The sequence below is a fragment of the Nylanderia fulva genome, unplaced genomic scaffold, assembly GCF_048542155.1.
Source record: "Nylanderia fulva isolate GAGA-0341 unplaced genomic scaffold, ASM4854215v1 Scaffold21, whole genome shotgun sequence".
In the NCBI taxonomy this organism is placed as follows: domain Eukaryota; kingdom Metazoa; phylum Arthropoda; class Insecta; order Hymenoptera; family Formicidae; genus Nylanderia; species Nylanderia fulva.
Genome location: NW_028190275.1, coordinates 1,113,240 through 1,134,183, shown reverse-complemented (window position 1 = coordinate 1,134,183; position 20,944 = coordinate 1,113,240). Strand labels below are relative to the sequence as shown.

At 31.7% G+C, this 20,944-nt stretch overlaps 3 protein-coding genes across 8 annotated transcripts in view; 2 read left to right on the top strand and 1 right to left on the bottom strand.

Annotated features, from left to right (window-relative positions):
- Positions 1-16,959, bottom strand: part of Ubr3 (Ubr3 ubiquitin ligase) — a 28,496-nt gene extending 11,537 nt beyond the window's left edge. The window contains exons 1-8 of one of the 2 annotated variants that reach the window (XM_029317669.2): positions 16,035-16,959; positions 14,018-14,231; positions 13,636-13,764; positions 12,941-13,206; positions 12,389-12,633; positions 11,894-12,011; positions 11,266-11,672; positions 11,024-11,179 (exon numbers count right to left, since the gene is read on the bottom strand). In XM_029317669.2, the coding sequence (XP_029173502.2) occupies positions 11,024-11,179; positions 11,266-11,672; positions 11,894-12,011; positions 12,389-12,633; positions 12,941-13,206; positions 13,636-13,764; positions 14,018-14,231; positions 16,035-16,278 (1,779 nt within the window). In that variant the 5' untranslated portion in view covers positions 16,279-16,959. The other variant, XM_029317670.2, reaches the window with a different exon arrangement.
- On the top strand, positions 202-9,696 carry orion (chemokine-like protein orion). Of its 5 annotated transcripts, none has more exons than XM_029317675.2 (9): positions 3,480-3,554; positions 5,289-5,907; positions 6,597-6,738; positions 7,051-7,191; positions 7,299-7,516; positions 8,041-8,261; positions 8,354-8,592; positions 8,757-8,886; positions 9,021-9,696. In XM_029317675.2, exons 2-9 carry the CDS (start codon positions 5,401-5,403, stop codon positions 9,352-9,354), a joined length of 1,932 nt encoding a protein of 643 aa, XP_029173508.1. In that variant the 5' UTR covers positions 3,480-3,554; positions 5,289-5,400; the 3' UTR covers positions 9,355-9,696. The 5 variants fall into 5 exon arrangements, with proteins under 5 accessions (XP_029173504.1, XP_029173508.1, XP_029173505.1 ...); XM_029317672.2 differs by having other exon boundaries at positions 3,505-3,687; XM_029317673.2 differs by lacking the exon at positions 3,480-3,554 and adding an exon at positions 3,694-3,818.
- Positions 16,960-17,119: 160 nt separating the features above from the next.
- LOC114942331 (uncharacterized) lies at positions 17,120-20,861 on the top strand. Its single transcript, XM_085482574.1, has 6 exons — positions 17,120-17,703; positions 18,015-18,090; positions 18,470-18,544; positions 18,705-18,782; positions 19,080-19,154; positions 19,272-20,861. The coding sequence occupies exons 1-6, from the start codon at positions 17,695-17,697 to the stop codon at positions 20,648-20,650; spliced, it is 1,692 nt and encodes a 563-aa protein (XP_085338700.1). The 5' UTR covers positions 17,120-17,694; the 3' UTR covers positions 20,651-20,861.
- The last annotated feature ends 83 nt before the right edge of the window (positions 20,862-20,944 follow it).

Sequence of the window (20,944 nt, the reverse complement as noted above, 5' to 3'; positions counted from 1 at the left end):
CGTCATTAGGTCGTTAGGTTTCGTCTTTCTCGACATATATTATATTTCTGCTTTAAAGTGAAATGAACACGCAATGCATACACATATTCGCAAGAGAGGGAAGAAAGAGGTACAGCAGGAGCGTAACTAAAACGAACAAACTCATTCCATTCACATCCCACAGCAGCGGGTGTGGATATCCCCTACCATCTACCATCCGTCCGTTGCCACTCTCATTGTTGGTCTGGTAACGGTCGTCGTCATCCAGTCCCGGTGTGTTAGCGTCACCAGCAACAGTATAGTTCCCCGGACATCTTGGATCTTCAAATTTCGTCGCATGTTCCTCCCGAAATGGCCAAATTTCGAACCGTGACGCTGATCCTCGTACTGACCCTCGTACAGACGAACGTCAGCTACGGCTTCGACGTCAGCCTGAATGACGCGCTGGATCTCATCAGACTCGGTCGTGAGACCGTAGTCGAAATACTAGAGTCCTGGGAGATGATCCGTCCGCATGGTAGACAGGGAGAGGAGTCAGAGAGCGATCTATTATTCGTGAAGAGGATGGAGAAAGAGCTTCGTCAACGCATCGATCGGGTATCCAAGAAGATCGACGACTATCAGGAACGGATGGAGACCAAGACCGACTTGATCTTAACGCAGCTGCTGATCCAATTGCCGATGCAACGCAGACTCGATGACAGTTTGAGAGAGCTGGATCATTTTGTCGGCCAAGTGGACGGACTATACAACATATTCGAGATGTATGCAGAGAATCCGGACAGATATGAAAGGTACACGATGGTGCAGTTCGCGAAATCCTGCGTTTCGCCGAGATTAGGGGAACTTCCAGACGTTCTCAAGTCAATAAACAGGCTGATGGTGCCATCCGAACATCAGGTGTACAACAGAAGCATCCTCGTGCTCCTGGCTCATCAGATGCAGGTAGGTCTTATTGTTAGCGATGCTGCAGTTTGTGAAGATATAATTGAAAAAATGTAGATGAATTTTTAGATTGATATTAGACTTGGAGAATAAATATAAATAATTCCCAATCCTTCCTTCTCAGAAAGAATTATAATGTGACATCAATTTATTTTTTTTAGAGATTTCTTTAACAGTACAACATATCAAAAGATTTAATTAAATAATATATTAAATAATATATACAAATATATACAATGTCAAACAAAATCACTTGCTATAGGAGAAAGTTTCTAAGATTTTATTGACTTGCTGTCATACTTTCTTGAAAGCTATAGTTCATTGCGTTATACCTATTACATTTAAATATCCTTGAACTATAAAAAAGATAAAAATCCTTTCAACTGTGAGGAATGCATCGTAACGCATAAATTTAACGAAATGTAAGAAAGAATCATTATATTCATTAAACAGGTGCAAAATATTTTTCGCTTTACCCACTTTATGAATATTGTTAATTCTATTTATTATTTTATTATTTGCTTTTATTGCATGCATACACTACCGCTCAAAAGTATTTGCCCACCCTTAATTTAAGAGAAAATTCGAAAACTAAATTGTGTCTATTGCCTTTCGTTCTCAATAGTTATATTATAAATATCACTGCATGTTTACTAACATATACAAAGCTATAAAGTCAAATAAGGTATTTATGACTCTTTTCTTAGAATACTTTTCATAGAGTACTTTTAAGTTTTTACTACAGAGACGTATGTTTCATGAAATTTTGTTTATTTGATATTTTAGAATATAGATTTGCATCAATTACATCATCTTTCAACGCATATTTTGTAAAAATAATTTTCTGTTTTTTTTCCTTTCACGTAATATTAAAATGATCAAAAAAAGGAATTATCTGAAGAGAAGAGATACATAATTGTCGGATTTCAGAAGGCCGGAAAGAGTAATAGATAAATTTTATTTATTTATAGTCATTTAAACACAATTTACCTAGGTGGGCAAATACTTTTACGGTATTGCATGCGTTTATTACTTATATTGTATAAAAAAATCTATCCCTTATTTCTCTGAATTGATTATTGTCTATTTTATTACACTTATCTTCTATTCTTTTATTCTCTGTTATCTTATCTTTATCATTTCGATTTATTATTTACCGCCGTTATCACAAGATTTAGTAACAAAGGGTAATGTGATATGATAATTATATATGCGTAGGCATGTGAAAAAAACTCATTCGTAGAGAATGTCCAAAGAGTGCATGATAAAGCAGGAAGGGATTGATATCAGCATTGTTTTCGGCTTATGCACCATCTGCATAAACATGTGTCGGTTTAGAGAGAAATCGTATCATTATATAGAAATTAGTCATCTGGCAATGTTATGAGTAATCGTGTCTAAACGAGTAAGCAAAATCGACATTCCTGGTTGGAATCTATAATATGTTTCAGGCAACAGCGCAAAAGCACAAAAATAATATGTTGAATGATACGTTGAATTGCGACGAGCAATAAGCACTTCGTGTTATGAATGAGTGTCGTGGTCCGATAACACATCGTAACAGGAACCCCATTGTATCTATTAAGTACGAGCGGGTATTAGGTACCGAGAAGTGGTATCGCACTTTGGATCAAGTGATCGCATTGAGGCCTCGGCATGTTGCAATTTTTCACTCGCAATTTTATTCACAAAAAGAGAAAAAACGGATGGCTCACGTTGCCGGAAGTCTGTCATTTTTGTCGACATTCTTTCCGGGTACGTGAAAAATAACACGAATCAGCGCAAATCGTTCGATTATAAGGTCGTCCCGAGTTAATTGACATAAGAATGTATACGAATTTTAGCATAGAACTTATTTCCAAATCGTCTTTAATTCGTGTTAAAAAATATAGAGATTGCAGCTTAAAATATAGCTGAAAAAAATATAGAGATTACAATCTTAATTGCATAATAATTATATAAAATCATCTGCAATTTCTCACAACATATAATTTTTATCTTTAAGAATATAGGATTAACACGGTGCTCTAATCTGAAATTAAGTTTTCTTAAATGGAAATGAGACATCAATAATTTCGAGTAATCAGCAATTGAAAGTAAATAATTTTCGCAAACTAAGCTTCAGAAGAATAATTAGTCAGCAAACTTGGCTATCATCAAGGATTCATTTTAACGCGAGGGATTTCAATTACAAAAATATATAAAAATTACAAAGAATTGCGACGTGTGAATTATATATAATTAAATAATAACTTCTCCAATGCACAATATATTTATGCTAACTCTTTGTATAAAATCTAATTTTCTTCTTATATAAATTTCCAATATGTTTCTATACACGAGACCTTTTCTTTAATCGTCCATATAACATCCGTGATATTTTTCGCATAATAAATATTATATCATCTAAATACGAGAATTGACTGCTCTCATAATTTCCGTTAAAAGTAATTTTCATGCAAATATCGTTCGCATGCACTCTCTCGTGGATGCGAGTACGTCGAGGCAAGAGAAGGGGACACTAAAAGATGGGGAGAACCGGAGGACCCCGTGGGGGCCCTGGAGCTGAGCAAGAAGACATTGACGCATAACGTAAAACTCAGTCGAGTGCGGTCGGTCGATTGGTGAACGTGAGTGTTCGGCGACCTGTATTAGTTTGTGCATTAATTCCTGCAACGCGCGAACTGCATTCTCGAAACCCAATATAGCTGGCGGGGACCCGTGTCCCGCATTTCGTGGGCCCGTGAGAAACGTGGCGGAAAGGTGCTTCATCCACCAATTTATTGGCAAAACTTGGTCCCCTTTCAAAGAACTTTCAAATTGTATTCTCCAATGATCGTAAACGACCATATACGAAGAACGCGTTAAATTAAACGTCGAGAGAAGTGAATTATGTAATTATGTAGTCGTTTCAATAGCACACGGTGTTGGGAAATTAATTGTAAAATTCTAAAATGTCGGGAAAATATTTAAAAAATGTGTAAAATATTGTGTGAAATCCTTGAAATAATTTTTGGAGCTTTTCCATGGTACTTTGATAATATTAAAATATATAATTAAAAGTCGTTTGAAAATTAGAATGTCCTTCAATTTTAAAGTCTTCGTAATTTTTGTTGTGTCTGAGCATCTTTTAAGCTTTCTTTTTATTCGTTTTATTTGACCATTACTAAATCCACTGGTCATTGATTGATAACAAGACAGGCAATTATGTTTGTGTGTGTGTTATAAAAGATAATAATTATTTATGTTGCTCTTGAATATGAAACATTGAAGTGAATGTCGGATAATTAATCACTGAAATGAAATGGTCGACTGATCCAGATTTAAGGAAATAATTTTCATTCTCGCAACTTTCGTTTTGTTTCACAAGCGACTGAAATTTTTCGTATTTTTAAAGAATTATTCGTGAAATTTTTTATTTTAAAACCTATGAGATCTAATCTCCTCATCATTTATTATCAGAAACAACAGACGTGAAAAATATTGACATAAGAATAAGACCAAAGATACTCCGTCTTTTGTTGGTGCCAAAAGTCAATTTTACTTACGTTTATGTAAAAAATATATTAAACAAGTGTTGTTAAAATGCTTATTAGAAATGGAATATATTTAATACTTTCTGCAAGTGTGTGAAAAAAATCTATTTTCTCAATTCTAAGATTAATCTCTGTCATTTTTTAAATTTATTATTCCGAGTCTTCTATTTTTAATACATAATACTTTGTATATAATATAAAATATTTCATACAAAATATTATACAAAAAAATTGAGAAAACAGATTTGTTTTAATCTTTCAAATCTTTAATGCTAAAAATAAATTAATATGATATGCTGATTTATACGTTTTATATAATCGTCATCTGATATGACGATGAGTTTCATAGTTCTTTGAAGAGCTTACAGTTGACCGGAAGTTACGAGGAATGAAAAGAGAAGATGGAAAATAAGAAGGAAAGAAAAATATTCGTGAAATATTCCACGATGTTTCTGCGGTTAACACGAGTGGTTATTTAATCCAAGCCACTCGTCGTTGGAAAACAGTGTCACCCAGTAGTTTCCTAGCTGTTCTAGATTATGCACTAACGCGTCATTAAAAGCCTCCTCCCTCTCTTTTATGTCATGACCCCGCGACGACCGTGATCATACACACATCTTCCCGTTTAATGACGAGATCATTGATGCGTAAAGGTCGTACGGTTTTATCTCACAAATCTAGAATTGGAATCATGTATTAAACACATAAATGATAAATAAATAAAAATATTAAATAATAATAATAATAATAATAATAATCATCATCAAAATAAAAAAGTGAATAATAATACCAATCTGCGATTTTCGTGTTCGTTTTTCACGTCTTTAGATACGAGACTTGTCGAGAAGGTAAACAGAGAAAGAAACCGACATTCTGTTAAGTGAATTATAAACGCGTGAGTCAGCGTCGAAGGTCTGACTCCGAGAGAAGAAGAGGAAGAATGAAATACCTCACGTACTTGCTGACACTGGGAGCGTTGGCTACGACAGCCTTCGCCGCGATCAAGAATGACGCGTCGACGATCGACGTACTCAGACAGAATCTATTGTATCTGGAGAAGGAGCTGAAGGCAGACCTGGCCAACAATCGTAAATGGAGCAACGTCGAGGAGCGAGAGAAGTATTTGCATCTGATCGAGGCGTACAAGGAATTCGGCAACCTTGTGGACGAGCAGTTTCCCCTGAATCGACGGGATTACCTGAACTCCCTGGACTCTCTGTGGCTCTGGGCCCGGGCCCAGAACGAGCTCAAAGGCATCAATGGCTTGTACGGGGTGTTCAGACAGATGCAACGCGAGATCGTCGACCTGAATGCGCCGGTCAATGTTAAACAGCTGGCGAATTTCGCTGAGACGATCCTGCGGGATCCGAACGCCGCGATTCCAAGAGCGCTCGATCGCATCGCGAATCTCATCGTCAACGAAAAATTGTTCATCGCGGCCTTTCAGGTATACCTATAGCCGAAATTGCTGCATCCCCCTAAGAGATTCTGCGCAAACAAAATTTTTCATAAGGAAGATATTCTTCGAGATACCGTAGTTTTCTCGAATAAACTAGGAAAAAGTAAATGTTGTTCAGCACAAGTGGATATGTCGATGATTTATATATATATATATATATATATATATATATATATATATATTTTATAATAAATACTCTAGCACGGTTTCAATTATTTTTAAATAGAATTTTGTATATAGATCAAGAAAGTTTATAAAAGCAAATCTGCTGAGGACTAAATATTACAGATTGATACGTTTATTCCTAATCACAAATAATTTTATATATTAATTTTTATAAATATTATATTTTTAACACGCAGAGAGAGTTTTCTCCTAGAATTTACCCTGAAAATCATGGTAATGAAGAATTTTATGAGTTTTTCTGATTAAAATATTTACCATAATCAAAAATATTAATATGTACATAGTAAAATTAATCGAACATATTTTATATCTTATTGTTATAAATATTAATTAGAGAAACTCTTCCAATATCGCATTATCATGATTTTCAAGGTAAATTCTAAGAGAAAATTCTCTCTGTGTATTAATTATATTTTTTTGAATGCCTCAATTTGCATCAACATGTTTGTTTACGTCTCCGAAAGATCTATAAAGTATTTTTGTACATGCAGGAAGCATCGCACCAAATGTGTAATGAGATGCAATCGCCGCAGCAACTGCTGTACAATTTGTACAGTACCGTGGCGTTGACGGAGATCAAGGGTTACACTATGATTCAATTCTCCTATATGCTACTTCGTCTGTACAACGAAGGTACTTGGCACCGACGATTACGTTTAAATATACGTTCCATGTATATGTAGCATTTTGACATCACATAATCCACTGTACAATTAAGACCAATTTTCGCGAGCTCGTGATCCACTTGAAACAAATAGATGTTTCAAATTCAAAGCTAGAAGAAAGCTAAATGTAAAATGGAAGATTAAAAATTCAATAACACAATTCTACAAAATAATTTATAAAAATAAGCAAAATTTTGATTTTTGGATCATGCGAACCAAAAAATGCTAGTAGGATTTCAATAAGTGAACTATTATATTTAATCCCCTGAATTTAATACAGGTAATAACTTTAGCGAAGAGATTCAGACACTAAAGCAGCAATATGCGATCAGAACGTCCGAGACATTAAGAGCTGTAAAAACCGCAATGGCTTTTGCTCCGAGAGGTCTTTGGAGATGTGATCCAAGTATACATAAATTAGGTAAAGCTTCCCACAAATAGGATAATCATTTAAAAAAGATTTATATCTTTCAATTGTGCAATTGCAATATAATTTATAATTTATATACGCGATGTCGACTTGTTTAGATGAAACTTATACTGAATTGAAGCAGCTGTTTCAAGGGTACATCGTGAACGAGGTAGATTTGAATAGCGAAAACACGTGCAAGGAAAACTGTGCTTATTATGCGTATACCAAGGTGTATAGTTGCTATAAGGATCAGTTTTGTGGAAGACAACGTCGATGTAATGGCAAGATATTGCATTGCGAGTACATCGATTCCGATATGTGGATCTGTCCGTCAGTAAGTATTTTTAGTTTCAAGATATACATGATTTCCTAATTTATAAATTATAAAAGCAGAGAGAAGTTTGATTCAAATTGAAAATATTTATATTATACACAGAGAGAATTTTCTCTTAGAATTTACCCTGAAAATCGTGGTAATCATGGGATGATTCATATTAATATTCTATCCAATATCATGATTTTCAAGATAAATTTTAAGAGAAAATTCTTCCCGTATATAATAAGAAAAAAATAGCTAATTATAATTTAAGAATAATTTAAAAATCAACAAATTATATATAATAGAATAGGAAAATTAAAATATCGAATAATTATCTTGAAAAAATAATATAGTCGAATTAAAAAGAGAAATGTTCTGTGGAGCCTTCAAGTTCAGTCTTCATAATCTATCTTATATTTAAAAAGAAATACGTGATATATATATATATATATATATATATATATATATATATATATATAATGCTAATATATATAAAAAACAATATTTCGATTATTAATTCGAATATTCGATTAATTTAGGATAAAAACAGCAACAGACGATACGAATATATTGAATATGAGAATGGTCTCGTTTACGGGAACAAAAATACGTGTCGCAGAGGTACAACCAAGGTCGACAGCTGGTGGCGATGGCTCTTTTGGCATTGCAGTTATTGCTTTTGCTATTGCGACGATCACAATGCGAGCTCCGATCGTTATTTCAGTCTCCGAAACGTGATGTCTGATATCTCGAATAATAGGTAAGAATCGTGTAGCCGATTCGATAAAGAAATCGATAGAATACAATTTGATGAAATATTAAGTTAAAAATATAACATCTACTCATTGACAGAGTCATAACGGGAATAAGATTGAAGAAGATAAACCAGATTATTCATATACAAATCCAAGAAGGTCAGTTGCTTCCACGTGGAGCAATTAATTCGTCCACGACCGAGTGGCAACAGATTGATGCCTTTTCAATTATGGATTCTAATGTTAAAAGTGGTATTGATTACCACAAACTGGTATGGGAAAAACGCGCTTTAGACCTTGACGATTTGCAATCAGCGCAAGATCATCTCCTGACAGGTAATCTAAAAAATCGATTTTAATTAACGTTTAAATTTTTTATATAAATCGGCCTGTATTTCTCAATATAAAATGTGATACGATTAATATGAAATGTATCGTTCGTAAAAATATAACTATTGTATATTAAATATACTGTATATACAATATAAAATTTGATTTAGGCGTTCGATTCCGAATGGTTGGAAGCCGATTAAACTTGGAAATAAAGGTGACTCCGTTCAATTTCACGTCCGGATTATTAATTCAACCTGAGGAAAAGAGCTTCTGGTACAGTAACGACATTACTGAAAGGTATAAAAGTACCTCCTTTCTTATTTATAATGCAAATTTTAGTAATATATTTATAAATGTTTGCCTTATTAATTAATTTTTCTATCATCCATTTAATTTTTCATGATAATTTCAATACGCTTTTGCACTTTCAGAACCGAGCTGAAGCTTATCGATCCCGACATACCGATTCGCGATCCCGTGCAAAATGTACCGGATTCCGAGGTGAATCAATACCTAAACTTCGCACCGAGTGATCGACGAAAGGACGCGGCTCAGAGCACGGTTCCCTTCCTCGATATTCAACCAATCATACCAAATCCACCGGTACCGATCGCGGGCGCTGGAATCTTTCACAAGGGTCGTAAGGGTTCTGGCGGATTCGCCGCCCTGAAACTGATCACCTACGATTTCGCGCCGCATCTACAAGTCGACTTGCCACCAGCACCACCAGTTCTCGAGACTCCGAACGAGATAACAGCCGTGTAGAGTCTTTTTTTAATCGAAATAACACGATTTAAAAACCTGTGATTTATATATATACATATAAATATACCTATATATATATAAATGCACCAAGAACCTCAATATAGGTATCAAGGTGAACGTGAAGGCACAACGTGTCGAATCGTTGTGTATAAAGTAATAAAGATGAAAAGTTTTTAGTTTTATGAGAAAAATGAATTTTTTTTAAGTACACATAATGAAGAAAAATCAGTATTGTCATACAAAATTTAACATTCGAAATATAGGTAAAAATATTTCTACTTTTCAAACTTCCTCCACTTTTGTAGATTTTCAATATTTCGAATAAAAATGCGATTATGAAAATGGCTTCTCAGTTTAAGAAATATAGAAGACATGTTATTGATTATTGTATCATGTACATCTTGTTTCTATGGAAATCTAATCAAGAATTAAGATCCTTGTTATAAAGCTAATATTTCATGCAATTAATTACACATTTAAGTTTTCCCTGCTAATCACATTAAGTAATTACATTTAAATAAATTTCCTTTCTCTCATTAATTTCGTTATACTAATTATTAATACTCATAATAAATTAATCGTGCTTTTATTAGTGCATGTCTAATCAGCAATTGAATAACAATTTGTATCATCAATTTTAAAATCATTAGCTTTATTCAAAGATTAAATAGTCGATTTATAGCAAAGGACTAAAGTCCATAATTTTTTAAAGATTTTTTGAATTAATTAAAATTTAAAGTAATCAAAGAATTCATAAATCATCAATTAAAATTATAAATATAAAACTTTAATAAAGCTTTAAAATTAATGTATAAACATAAAAAATGATTAAACTTTCTGGATCTATAAATTAATGAGTTTTATATTGATAAGTGTGAAATATAATTATAGTTTGATATAAATTTTAACTTGTCAGCAAATATAATTAGGTTGTTTCGATATTTACTTCTCGTTAATATTAGCAATATTTTTACGATTTGCAATACTTTATAAATCTCATGAGTAAATTTAGAAATATGTAGATAAGTATTTACGACAAATTATTGCCATTTTCTTTGCATACTAGATTTGTGTTACCATTAAAATGTGTTTCAGAATTAAGATTCAAGATTATAACATAAGAAATTATTTCATTTTAGATTTAAGATTAGTATTAAAATATCATATAATCATTTTTTTATTACAATTTTATGTAAAATGTTTTGTAAACTGTCTCCCAGATTTAGTTTATAATTTTGTAGCAAATATTATTTAGAATTATTTTGTAGTTGACTTTGTAATATTTTTATATTATACATGATGAATTTTCTCTTATTTTTCCTTTTGTGTAACTACATATGCACACACTCAAAATAAATTGCCATAATGATAAAAATCAAATTTGCATATATGTTAAATTTCTGCGAATAATATATACTGTAGGCATGTAAAAATTGTTAATTGAAAACAAATTCCTCAACTTATTCTTTGCAGATTTTTAAACATTTTGATCATTTTTTTCATTAATCTAATCAAACAAAATATTTAATCAAATAATTCATTTATTTCAAATCTCTAATTTTAAGTTGGATTAAAGAGTTAATTTTATACAAATTACAATGTCAACCATATATCGTGGAAAAACGCGAAGAATCCATAGAAGCTAAAAGAGAAGTGAAAAAGTACTCACCTGTACTCGTAGCGGATGCATCATAAGGAGGTGCAGCATGTCCGTGGGTGGTAATAATTCACGTAGAGTCGCTCCTTGTTGTCTGATCGCTTGACACATAAACACGGCGAGATATCGATGAAGCGGCAGATGAAACGACACTTGCAAACTATCACTCTAAAAAAAGTGAAAAAGAACATGTATAAGTAATTTTCCAACATATATAACATATACACAGAGCACGAGCAAGAATTTACACTCACCACATTAGGATGAGTGTAGTTTACGGCATCTAGCCAATCTTGCAAAGCTGTGAGGCAGAAGCTAAGCACTCGTCGACTTAATGTCGCACTTTCGGGTCCCCGAAGATGCGACACTAGGGCCCACATTGGATACGCACTAGCCTCTAGTTCGGCACTGAATGCCGCATAATAAGTATTAGGTTCGAATTCGACATGCTGACTTAATTCCCTCTGGTTAACGTTCATGCCTTGAAACATGGATAGAAAGTCAAACCACATTTCCAAGAGAGTATTATCGCTCATGAACCTGACTGCGACTGGTTTATGTGAGAGTACATTATTTAAATCGGATACCAATGGCCAGTAACAATGTTCCTTCATTACTTGGCGTCCACAGTCCACGACATAATGGAAATTTTTATCCGGATCTGAAATAAATCTTTCTATTAATTTTCGGTTTCGATTCTGACTAAAGCGGGGAGCACACACTTTTGCATAGGCGCATAAGCGTAAACATGAGAATCTTGATTGGTTTATAAACGTATGCATAAGAAATTCAACCAATCGAATTTCTTATGCATATGCTTATGCGCAAGAGTGTGTGCTCCCCGCTTTATTCTGATTTTAAAACTCCATAATCTATACATACCATGCAAAGTGTTTTGAATTAATATTTTGCTCATCATGTATTTCAAACTGATAACCATAACGTGTAACAATTTCAACTGATCAACCATCCTTAACGCTAGCTTCTCGTTACTAAATAGCTGAAAAATTTTACAAGAATTAAAAATTAATACGTTTTATATATATAAAGAAATAAATGTATACATAGATGAAAATTTTATTCTCATATTATGTGCAAAATTAGAATAAATATCTATATTTTCTCTTCGTTGTATGTTCTAATACTATTTGTTGGAAAATGAAAAATTTTTTAATGTATAATGAATAAAAGTATAATAGTATAATTTGTATTTCGAGTTATATATAATCGTTTTTTATCCACGATATTCCTTATATATATATATATATATATATATATATATATATATATATATATATATATATATAATTCATCATGGATTACTAATAAGCAATCTGTCATATTGTCTGTTATCTAAATTTAATAAGATAAAATTACCTGTACGCTAACATGCACTACTCTATTGCTCAACGTATCAGGATCCGTTGAACGTTCGAGCATCATAGAGATTCTACTATAGTGCAACACAAAGGCGCGGGTTAAAGCTTCCTTGTAATCAGGATCCGGCAACATGTTCAATAGTAAACAGACCAATTTTTGTGGAAACTCATAAGCAACGGTCCAGAACATCAGTTCCTCCAAGAAGGTGGTGTGCTCTAAATGTTCTTGAAGCGACACGCATTCTGAAATGAAACAAACCGCGTCAATTAATGTCATTATGGCTGGTATTCATAGTTCAATCTTATATTTAAGATCGTCTTAAGTCTGGTCGGAGGTTGACTTAAGATCCCATTCAACCAATCAAATGACTGCGTAGCATTTCAAGCTTGGACTTAAAACAATCTTAAATGTAAGATCGGATTATGACGCGTATACAAATTATTTCGTGCTTCAATTGTATTAGAAATTATTATTGAAGCTATTGAAATTTACACGAAATAAAATATCCATAATATGAATTCGTATCGCAATATCGATTACATTGTTTACCTTTATATTCATCGGGTGGTTCTGGATTCGGTAACGATTTTACGGCATGCTGATATATTTTATTGCTATCTTGACAATAGCTATCGTACTCGGATTGTCCCGTTAAGACCGAAGGATCCATAAGGCCTCGGTACTTTTGCGGATTCGTGAGAGCTGATGTCATAACGTGTCTCATTAATGCGCCCATGTTGTTCAAATCGAGCAACATGGTCAAATATGAATCTGCCTCATGTATAGCACCTTTATAATCTGGCACACCCATTTTACTAAAATGCATAAAAGAATAATAAGTTATTAATATTTTTACTAACATACATTATTGAGATTTTGTTTTAATATTATTCTTTTAATTGAAAATTACATATGTATAAAATAATTTAAAAATAATTTCAAAAGCTTACAAGTGTATTTTAAATCTCAAAATTAGAAAAGTCCTAATAAGATCAGAAAACATTTTCTATTTAAAGTGTAGCTTCTTTAAGTAATATGACGTATGAGTTATGTAATTTTCGAAAATATATATATATATAAGTATCAATTTATATTAGATAAGAACGTTAAACAATAGATAAACTTTCTTTACATACTAATTGTATATAGGTTCTGTAAAATATAGCAAAAAAACTTTCTACTACAAACTCATCATTCAAAAGATTAATAAAAATTTTCTGTTGAAAGGATAATGTCTAACTTACCAATTCTCACGTAAATGTTGTATAAGTCGAAGAATAATTCTGGGCATCATTGCCTCGGCTACACACATCAGATCTGATGGTGCGACTGATTTATTTACAGCTGCCTTTGGCCCATGTCTATCACAAAATCTGTAATGCAAAAAACAAATTAGCAATAAAGAAAATATGTTAAGCAAATCTCAGCAAGGAAATCTGTGATAACTGGTCAAGATATTGCTGGTAAATTGAGTTATTCTATATAAGAAACAAAGTATCAATAAACATTTGAAAAAATTAAGATATACATGAAGATATACATATGCATATATACAAAGTCAAATTGCTCTTAGTAAATTCTACAAATTTCCATTACTTTGTAATATGTTTTCAATAATTATTTTACCCAGTCTCCTTCATCACAGACGTATCACCACAGTCACATGCACCACCTGCTTGACTGAGAAACATGTTGAAATCGTGACGATGATGATTTCCCTTTTTGAAGCACTCAGTGCACAGGGACATACAGGGAGATATGCCACATGTACGACAGCGATATGCTACAAAGTTTGGTGTCCACACCAGACCACAAGTAGTAGCATTGTCATAGGTACGTACTGAAAAAAAGCAAGAATTTGATTAGTAAATAAAACGAGTGTAACTTTCTTGTGTTTGTGTCTATAATAAATATCTTACTCCTATTCTAGAAAATAATTCTAGAATATATTCTATGATATTTTATAATAATGTAATTTGTGTTAGTAATGTTTAGTAATTTTTATTAATTTTATTAAAACATTCTAATATTTAAATATAAATGTTAAATATATGTAAAAATGAAAATAATTTGTTTCTGGTATATTTAAAGTTACAATTAAATTATTCTTAATAATATAAATGTAAAAATGCACTCTTATTATTTATGTAAGATATAAATTTATTATAAATTTTAGTTAACATTCAATTTTTGACTTTTTGAATCATGTTTGGTATCAATCTATTCAGTTTCATGAACAGAATGTACATATATAATATTTTTCTAGATTTAAGACTTGCATTACACAATGCAAAAAGTCAAAAAATGAATGTTGGCCAAAATTTGACCCCTTGATTTTTAACATTTGACTTTAATTGAGATAGCAATAATATATACCGTTAATTTTTTTATCTGGACAAATACCTTTCAAAAATATATATATATATATATATTTTTCCAAAACTGTTTTGATACTTTGTAAGTATAAGTAATGCTGTAGTTCTATATACTTTTGATGTGTATATACATCTTATATATATTTATATATATTTTATATTATTTTTATATAAATCTAAATAAATGTATATAAATCTATAATAAATATTTTTTTCAATAAAACTAGCTTTCTTAAAACTAGCCTTATGTAACATTTGGAACAAAACTACAATGTAATTTTTATAACACAAGTTAGGTTAAATTCGTCCGACTATAGATGTAACTCTATACTTGTCTTCTCATAACTATATGTTTATCTGAAAAATTTAGCATTGCCAAATACGCAAATTGTGTATATTTATATCTACACTTTTTTATAAAACCTGTAATATTTGTAAATAAATGTCAACTAAAATATTTATACTGTAATAAAAAATATAATTAAAAGCAATTAATTCAATAACTCCTAATTCAATAGCAATTTATGATGACTCCTATTTTAATGTTTTCACAAGACATTATTTAAATTAAAAAAACAAAATTTGCTCATAAACTTTTGCATCTAAATGTTGCACATTTTATAATTTTTTAAATAAAATATCAAATAATTAACAACTAGATCACAACTGCAACTATAATCTAAATATTTAATGCATTAATAATTGTACTTATAAATTTTTGTAAATGTACATTTTTACAATTTTTATGATTATGATAAATATATATCTAATATAAATTTTTAATGATTAATACTGAAAATATTGCATAATGATAAACTGCTATTTATTTACAAAAATAATTTTGTTGTCTTGTGAACTTTACACTGTGATATTACTTCAATTCTAATACAAGAAGTTAAATATGTTAATAAAAGATAAACTCTTCATAAGTTGATAGAGTTTCATGTGTACATAAAATGTTAATAACTTGTTACAAGCTACATGTTTACAACTAAGTGTTTAATATAAAAATAATTTTCCATATTTCATCGCATCGCTGAATAATTAAAAGAATAAATAAAAAAAAAGAAAAATAACAACGATGAATAAGAATTTTTTTACAAAGAGCTGCATAATTTTTTTACATACTTTGAGCCAGAAAGTGAAGAATTTTGCTGCGTAAACTGTTTAGACAATAAATCTGGGTGACAATTGAACAATTGAACGGTACCTTTCTATAAAATTCTATTAATCTCATTGAGATAAGACCATAATCGCGGTATATCCACCTGTACTGGCGAATTCGTCGGGCGTGCGGCCACCGGCCATCAGCCACTTGCACCAGTCGATGGTCTCCCAATCGTCGATGGGCTTGCTGGGGTTCAGCAGGACGTCCAGCAGCTCGTTGAGATACTGCGGGCAAACGCCAGTGTCCCGACCTGTTGTCAGACTGATGTAAGCGGCTGCCCCACGTTTGCCCTTGCCCATCAGCACCTGAACGTCGGGCGACGTGCTGCTGGAGGTCGACGCCATCCTGAGCCTGGTCGTCTACCTTTAGAAAAGAACGTCGTCGTACTCGTCCGCAAGTATCCTCGCGTTTTATTTATCCTCGGAGCAGGATCTGAGGACCAAACATTCGACTGACGGCCCCATCATCAGCAGAAGGTCGCGTGTCGTCCCTTCGACCCGGGAAACGTCGTCGTCGTCGTCGTCGTCGTCGTTCTTGTCGCGACCACCGCGATTGACAGCATGACGACTTCGATGATTCCGGAGTCGTGGCCCTCCGTTAACGTCACGGCGCCACGGTGTATGCAGCGACCGATGGAAGATGAACGACCCGTCCCTCTCTGGGTCTCTCGACGACGGAGTCTTCCCCGAGCACCGGTCCGCGACGAGGATACCGTACGGACTGATCGCGGCCCCGCAGGAGGCGGACCCTACGACGACGACACAGGATACGCGACACGGTAGAGAAACAGCACAAGTCACGGTATGGATATAAGGCGAGGATACGGCGTGACGCGAGATCGGGCTTAGATTGACAGGTCGTCGATCGACGAACCGATCGATGGAGAGATGGAGGAAATGGGCTACCAAGACGACTAATACGGGACCAAGTCTCGTCGAAGTCGAATCCCACTGGCGCGTCCACTTGCTGCTCGCTCGGCGATCTGACTGAACGAGCTTCTTTCTCGACGTGGTGAAGTGCATACATATACGTAAGTGGAGTGAACGTGCTCCAAAACGCGAAGTGCGTTCCTTTTCAAGGCGCGATTCGTGAGAATTCACCTTGCGCTTAATAGCCAATAGGAGAGCGCGCTTTCTAGTGACTTCGGGCGAAGCTATTTTTGTCCCTAGGAATGTAGACGAGCCTTTAAGAAATCAATTAGGATACATCTAATATTCGGAGATTGAATAAATAATTTCACTTATTTTCGATTTATAAAGAAAAGCAAAATATTTTCGAAAAGTTTGTGTATCCTTGAAATTCGTCGTTTTTAGCTCAAAATAGTAAACAGAAACAGAGTCTACCAATTATTTTTTTTTTATAAATCTAACCTTGATTTGCTACAGGATGGTATAAGAAAAGTCATTTGAATATATTATATTTGTGATGGCAGACCGTTATGTTGTGGACATATTTGAAATCCGGAATAGTATATAGAATCGCAGTGATTGCAGTTGTTTTGATTTACGACATCGTTTGTTGCAAGATATATTGTTGATTCAAATAGCACACATTAATAAATGAACATGTGAAAATACAGATAACCGAACTAGGAGGAAGAATATGATGTCTCAACACGAAGTTGCAAAGAATTCATGTTAATGTGACCGAATAATCATTTTTATAACAATATATGAATTAAAAGGACAATTTGTTAATGTAATCTTATTCATTCTTGAAAGAATAGAAATTTCCACAAAATACTCTACGAAATCAATTCTATGTGCTCGGTAAGCATTGTTTCATTAGAAAAAAATGTGTTTAAGAAAGTTCAGTTTGTATGGATTATTATGAAATTTACTTTTATAGTTTTATCTCTTTTATATTTATCTCATTTTGCAGAAAATAAATTTTATAGAGAATTTGATTTAATATTTTATATGTTTTATATTTTTATACATTTAGAATTTATAGAATGATACTGAATGTAAATAGTATATTTTAAATTTAAAGCGCTATGAAAAGAATTTCGTTTTTGCATATTTATAACTCTTATTAAAATGAGACTTATATATTATAAGTTTGTATTTTTATTTTACAGTTTGGAATAAAAATGTATCGACTACAAGACAGTGAACATTCTGATTATTCCACATTGCATCAATCTGAGATGTCAGGTTAGTCAATGGTTCATCTCTTGTGTATATTTTTATATATATAATAATTGTTAAGGTTGGGTCATTTAAAAATAAATATATAAATATATAGATTATATAAATAATGCTATATTATTAATCAACATATAATTTACGTGATAATCTTTAACATATATAAATTGTGCAAAAACTATTTAAATGTTTTGATGGATAATATTAATATTATTAATAATATAAATATATATATGCTTTAATTCACTTGGATATCTGGAATGTTACATGGTATATCAAATAACATTTTGTATAACATGTAAAATTCTAGAAATTAAGTAATATCTTAATATTATAGTTTATTCTTTGTGTTATTTAAAACAAATTAAATAATTCTTTTTTATTTTAGTGAGAAAGAAACTTCAACCTGTAAAAATTGCAGAATTAATTGGATCATCTAAAAAATTACAAAATGATCAAATAAGTAAGTCAATTTTTCATATAATATATATAATTTTATATATATAATTTATAATTTATATATATAAAAATTTTGAACATATAATATAATAATATAAATATTATATGCTACTTCAGAGTGTTATATTATTAACAAAGATTATATCAATGTATCACATTTGCAGATTCAACTGTGAAAATTATAAGTTTACCTGAAAAGCTTACTCCTTATTTGAAAAATGCATCGAGTAAAAAGAATAATGGTTTGTATATAGATATTTTTATTTTCTTTATCTATTAATGTGTATTATTTCTAATTGTTATATATATATAAATGTTTTTAAATTTACATATATATATTTATTATTTTGCTTTAGAATATTATATTTGTTGTTTCCCATCTACATCAAAGCTCAGATAAATCTTACTTTTTTTTTTTTTTTTTTTTTTTTTAACATGGATGTTGAAGAAAGAAGTGAGATTTATCTGACTTCTTATAGAAATAGAAAGCAACTATTACTAAGAAATTAAAGGTTATAGCAATGAAATATAATTTTCAGATTCAACTGTTAAAATTAGTTTACCTGAAAAGCTCACTCCATATTTGAAAAGTGCGTCAAATAAAAGAAAGAATGGTTAGTATATATAAATTTCTTTTCTTTATACATTTTATATGTATATATCTTATTATAGTTAGAATTACATTATATTCTTGTTTATATTTATTCAACTATATTTTGTTCTGTTTGCAGAGACAAACACACATGTGAAAGTATCTCGTGATAAGAGAAATGTGAGAAGAAATTTAAACTTTTCCAAAATACCATCTATTGTGGTTAACACTGAAACGGCTTCAACAAGCAAGAATAATTTAAATAGTAGTTTAAAAGAAGAAAACTTACATTTGTCTACAAGAAAAAGTTTCTTACTGCCACCAAATTCCATAAAAGATTTGTATGTTAAAAACAAGCAAAGCAAGTCTATATTACCTCAGTCATGCCTGTTAACAGCACATTCGGTGTGTAACAATAAGTATTCCAGAATATCCAAGATATCTAAAAGTTGTTCATCCATCGTGAGAGATACAAATGTGCAAATTGATTCATGTAAGAATTCTGTCGTACACGAAGGAGTTAAGCAAACTGTGATAAAACATTTATCATCGCAAACATTTTCTGTGAATGATCAGTTTGGGATAGATAGTTTACATTTAAATTGTACAGACATGAAGAACAATACAACAGGAGAAAAAATTTCTGAGAATTTAATTAATGTTAAAGAAAATAAATGCTTGTCTGTGACAACAAGCAATTATGAAGAACATTTGCATCAATCCGCACAAAGTGTTCAAACGATAAATCAATCATGTTTGAAATTAAAACCTAGCTCTAATGAGCCTGATGAATGTGTAAATCTTAATAAAACAAAACTCACAGTTTTGGCATCTAAATTGAAAAATGATATTATCAGACTAGAGGAAGATATAATACCGAATTTGAAATCAATATTTACTGATATTACAGATGTATTATCTATGTTAAATATAACAACAAAGGAAATCGAAAATAGTAATACTGATAAGAAGATTCTAAAGGAGATGATTGAAAATATAAATGATAATATAGAAATAATAAATGATGCAAACACAAAATCGTTATGTACGATTAGCAATAATATTCATACTGATGAAGACAGTTCTAATATTCCGGAAGAAGTTTATAAAACGCCTGATACTAATTTAATGAAACTTGGAAAACAAGATGGAAAGTACAATTCTGGAATTCAGTCACCATGTCAAATTGATCTTTCTTTCGAGAGTAATAAGGAAAATGATAGCTTTGTGAATTTAGAAAATAAGTTGGATATTACTAATATAAAGTCTAGCACAAAGATTATATCAGTTAAAAAATATACTCCTGTGTTGAATAAGTGCACTGACAAAAAAGTAGAGAGACCTTTGAGGGAATACCTGGCTTTAAAATCACGTATGAGCTGTTTGCTAACACCTAATATTAAACGTTTTAGTTGTTCACAATCAAATAACGATGATTTGCATTCTGAATCTGGTGATGCAAAAGCTTGCTTGTCAGGTAAAATACTTGCAGAACTTTATAACTTATATGATGATTAGATACACAATTATGTATTATATCAGTCAATTGTCTTACTTCAGGATTATTTTTTAAAGACTAAATATTTTCTTTGTCGAATATTTTTGTGCAGAACAAAAATGTGTTTCTGTTTTTCTTTTGGTTATATTTTGTTTATAAAACTATGTAAAGAATTCTAACTGTAAATGAAAAATTGATAATGATTAAAATTTATATCAGTCAATTGTCTTACTTCAGGATTATTTTTTAAAGACTAAATATTTTCTTTGTCGAATATTTTTGTGCAGAACAAAAATGTGTTTCTGTTTTTCTTT

Coding starts and splice junctions, on each gene's coding strand:
- orion (XM_029317671.2), top strand. CDS start 331: ATGGCCAAATTTCGAACCGTGACGCTGATCCTCGTACTGACCCTCGTA. Junction 7,192..7,298: donor TCCAAGTATACATAAATTAG/GTAAAGCTTCCC, acceptor CGACTTGTTTAG/ATGAAACTTATACTGAATTG. Junction 8,262..8,353: donor TCTGATATCTCGAATAATAG/GTAAGAATCGTG, acceptor ACTCATTGACAG/AGTCATAACGGGAATAAGAT.
- LOC114942331 (XM_085482574.1), top strand. Junction 18,091..18,469: donor GCATCAATCTGAGATGTCAG/GTTAGTCAATGG, acceptor TTTTTATTTTAG/TGAGAAAGAAACTTCAACCT. Junction 18,783..19,079: donor ATCGAGTAAAAAGAATAATG/GTTTGTATATAG, acceptor TATAATTTTCAG/ATTCAACTGTTAAAATTAGT.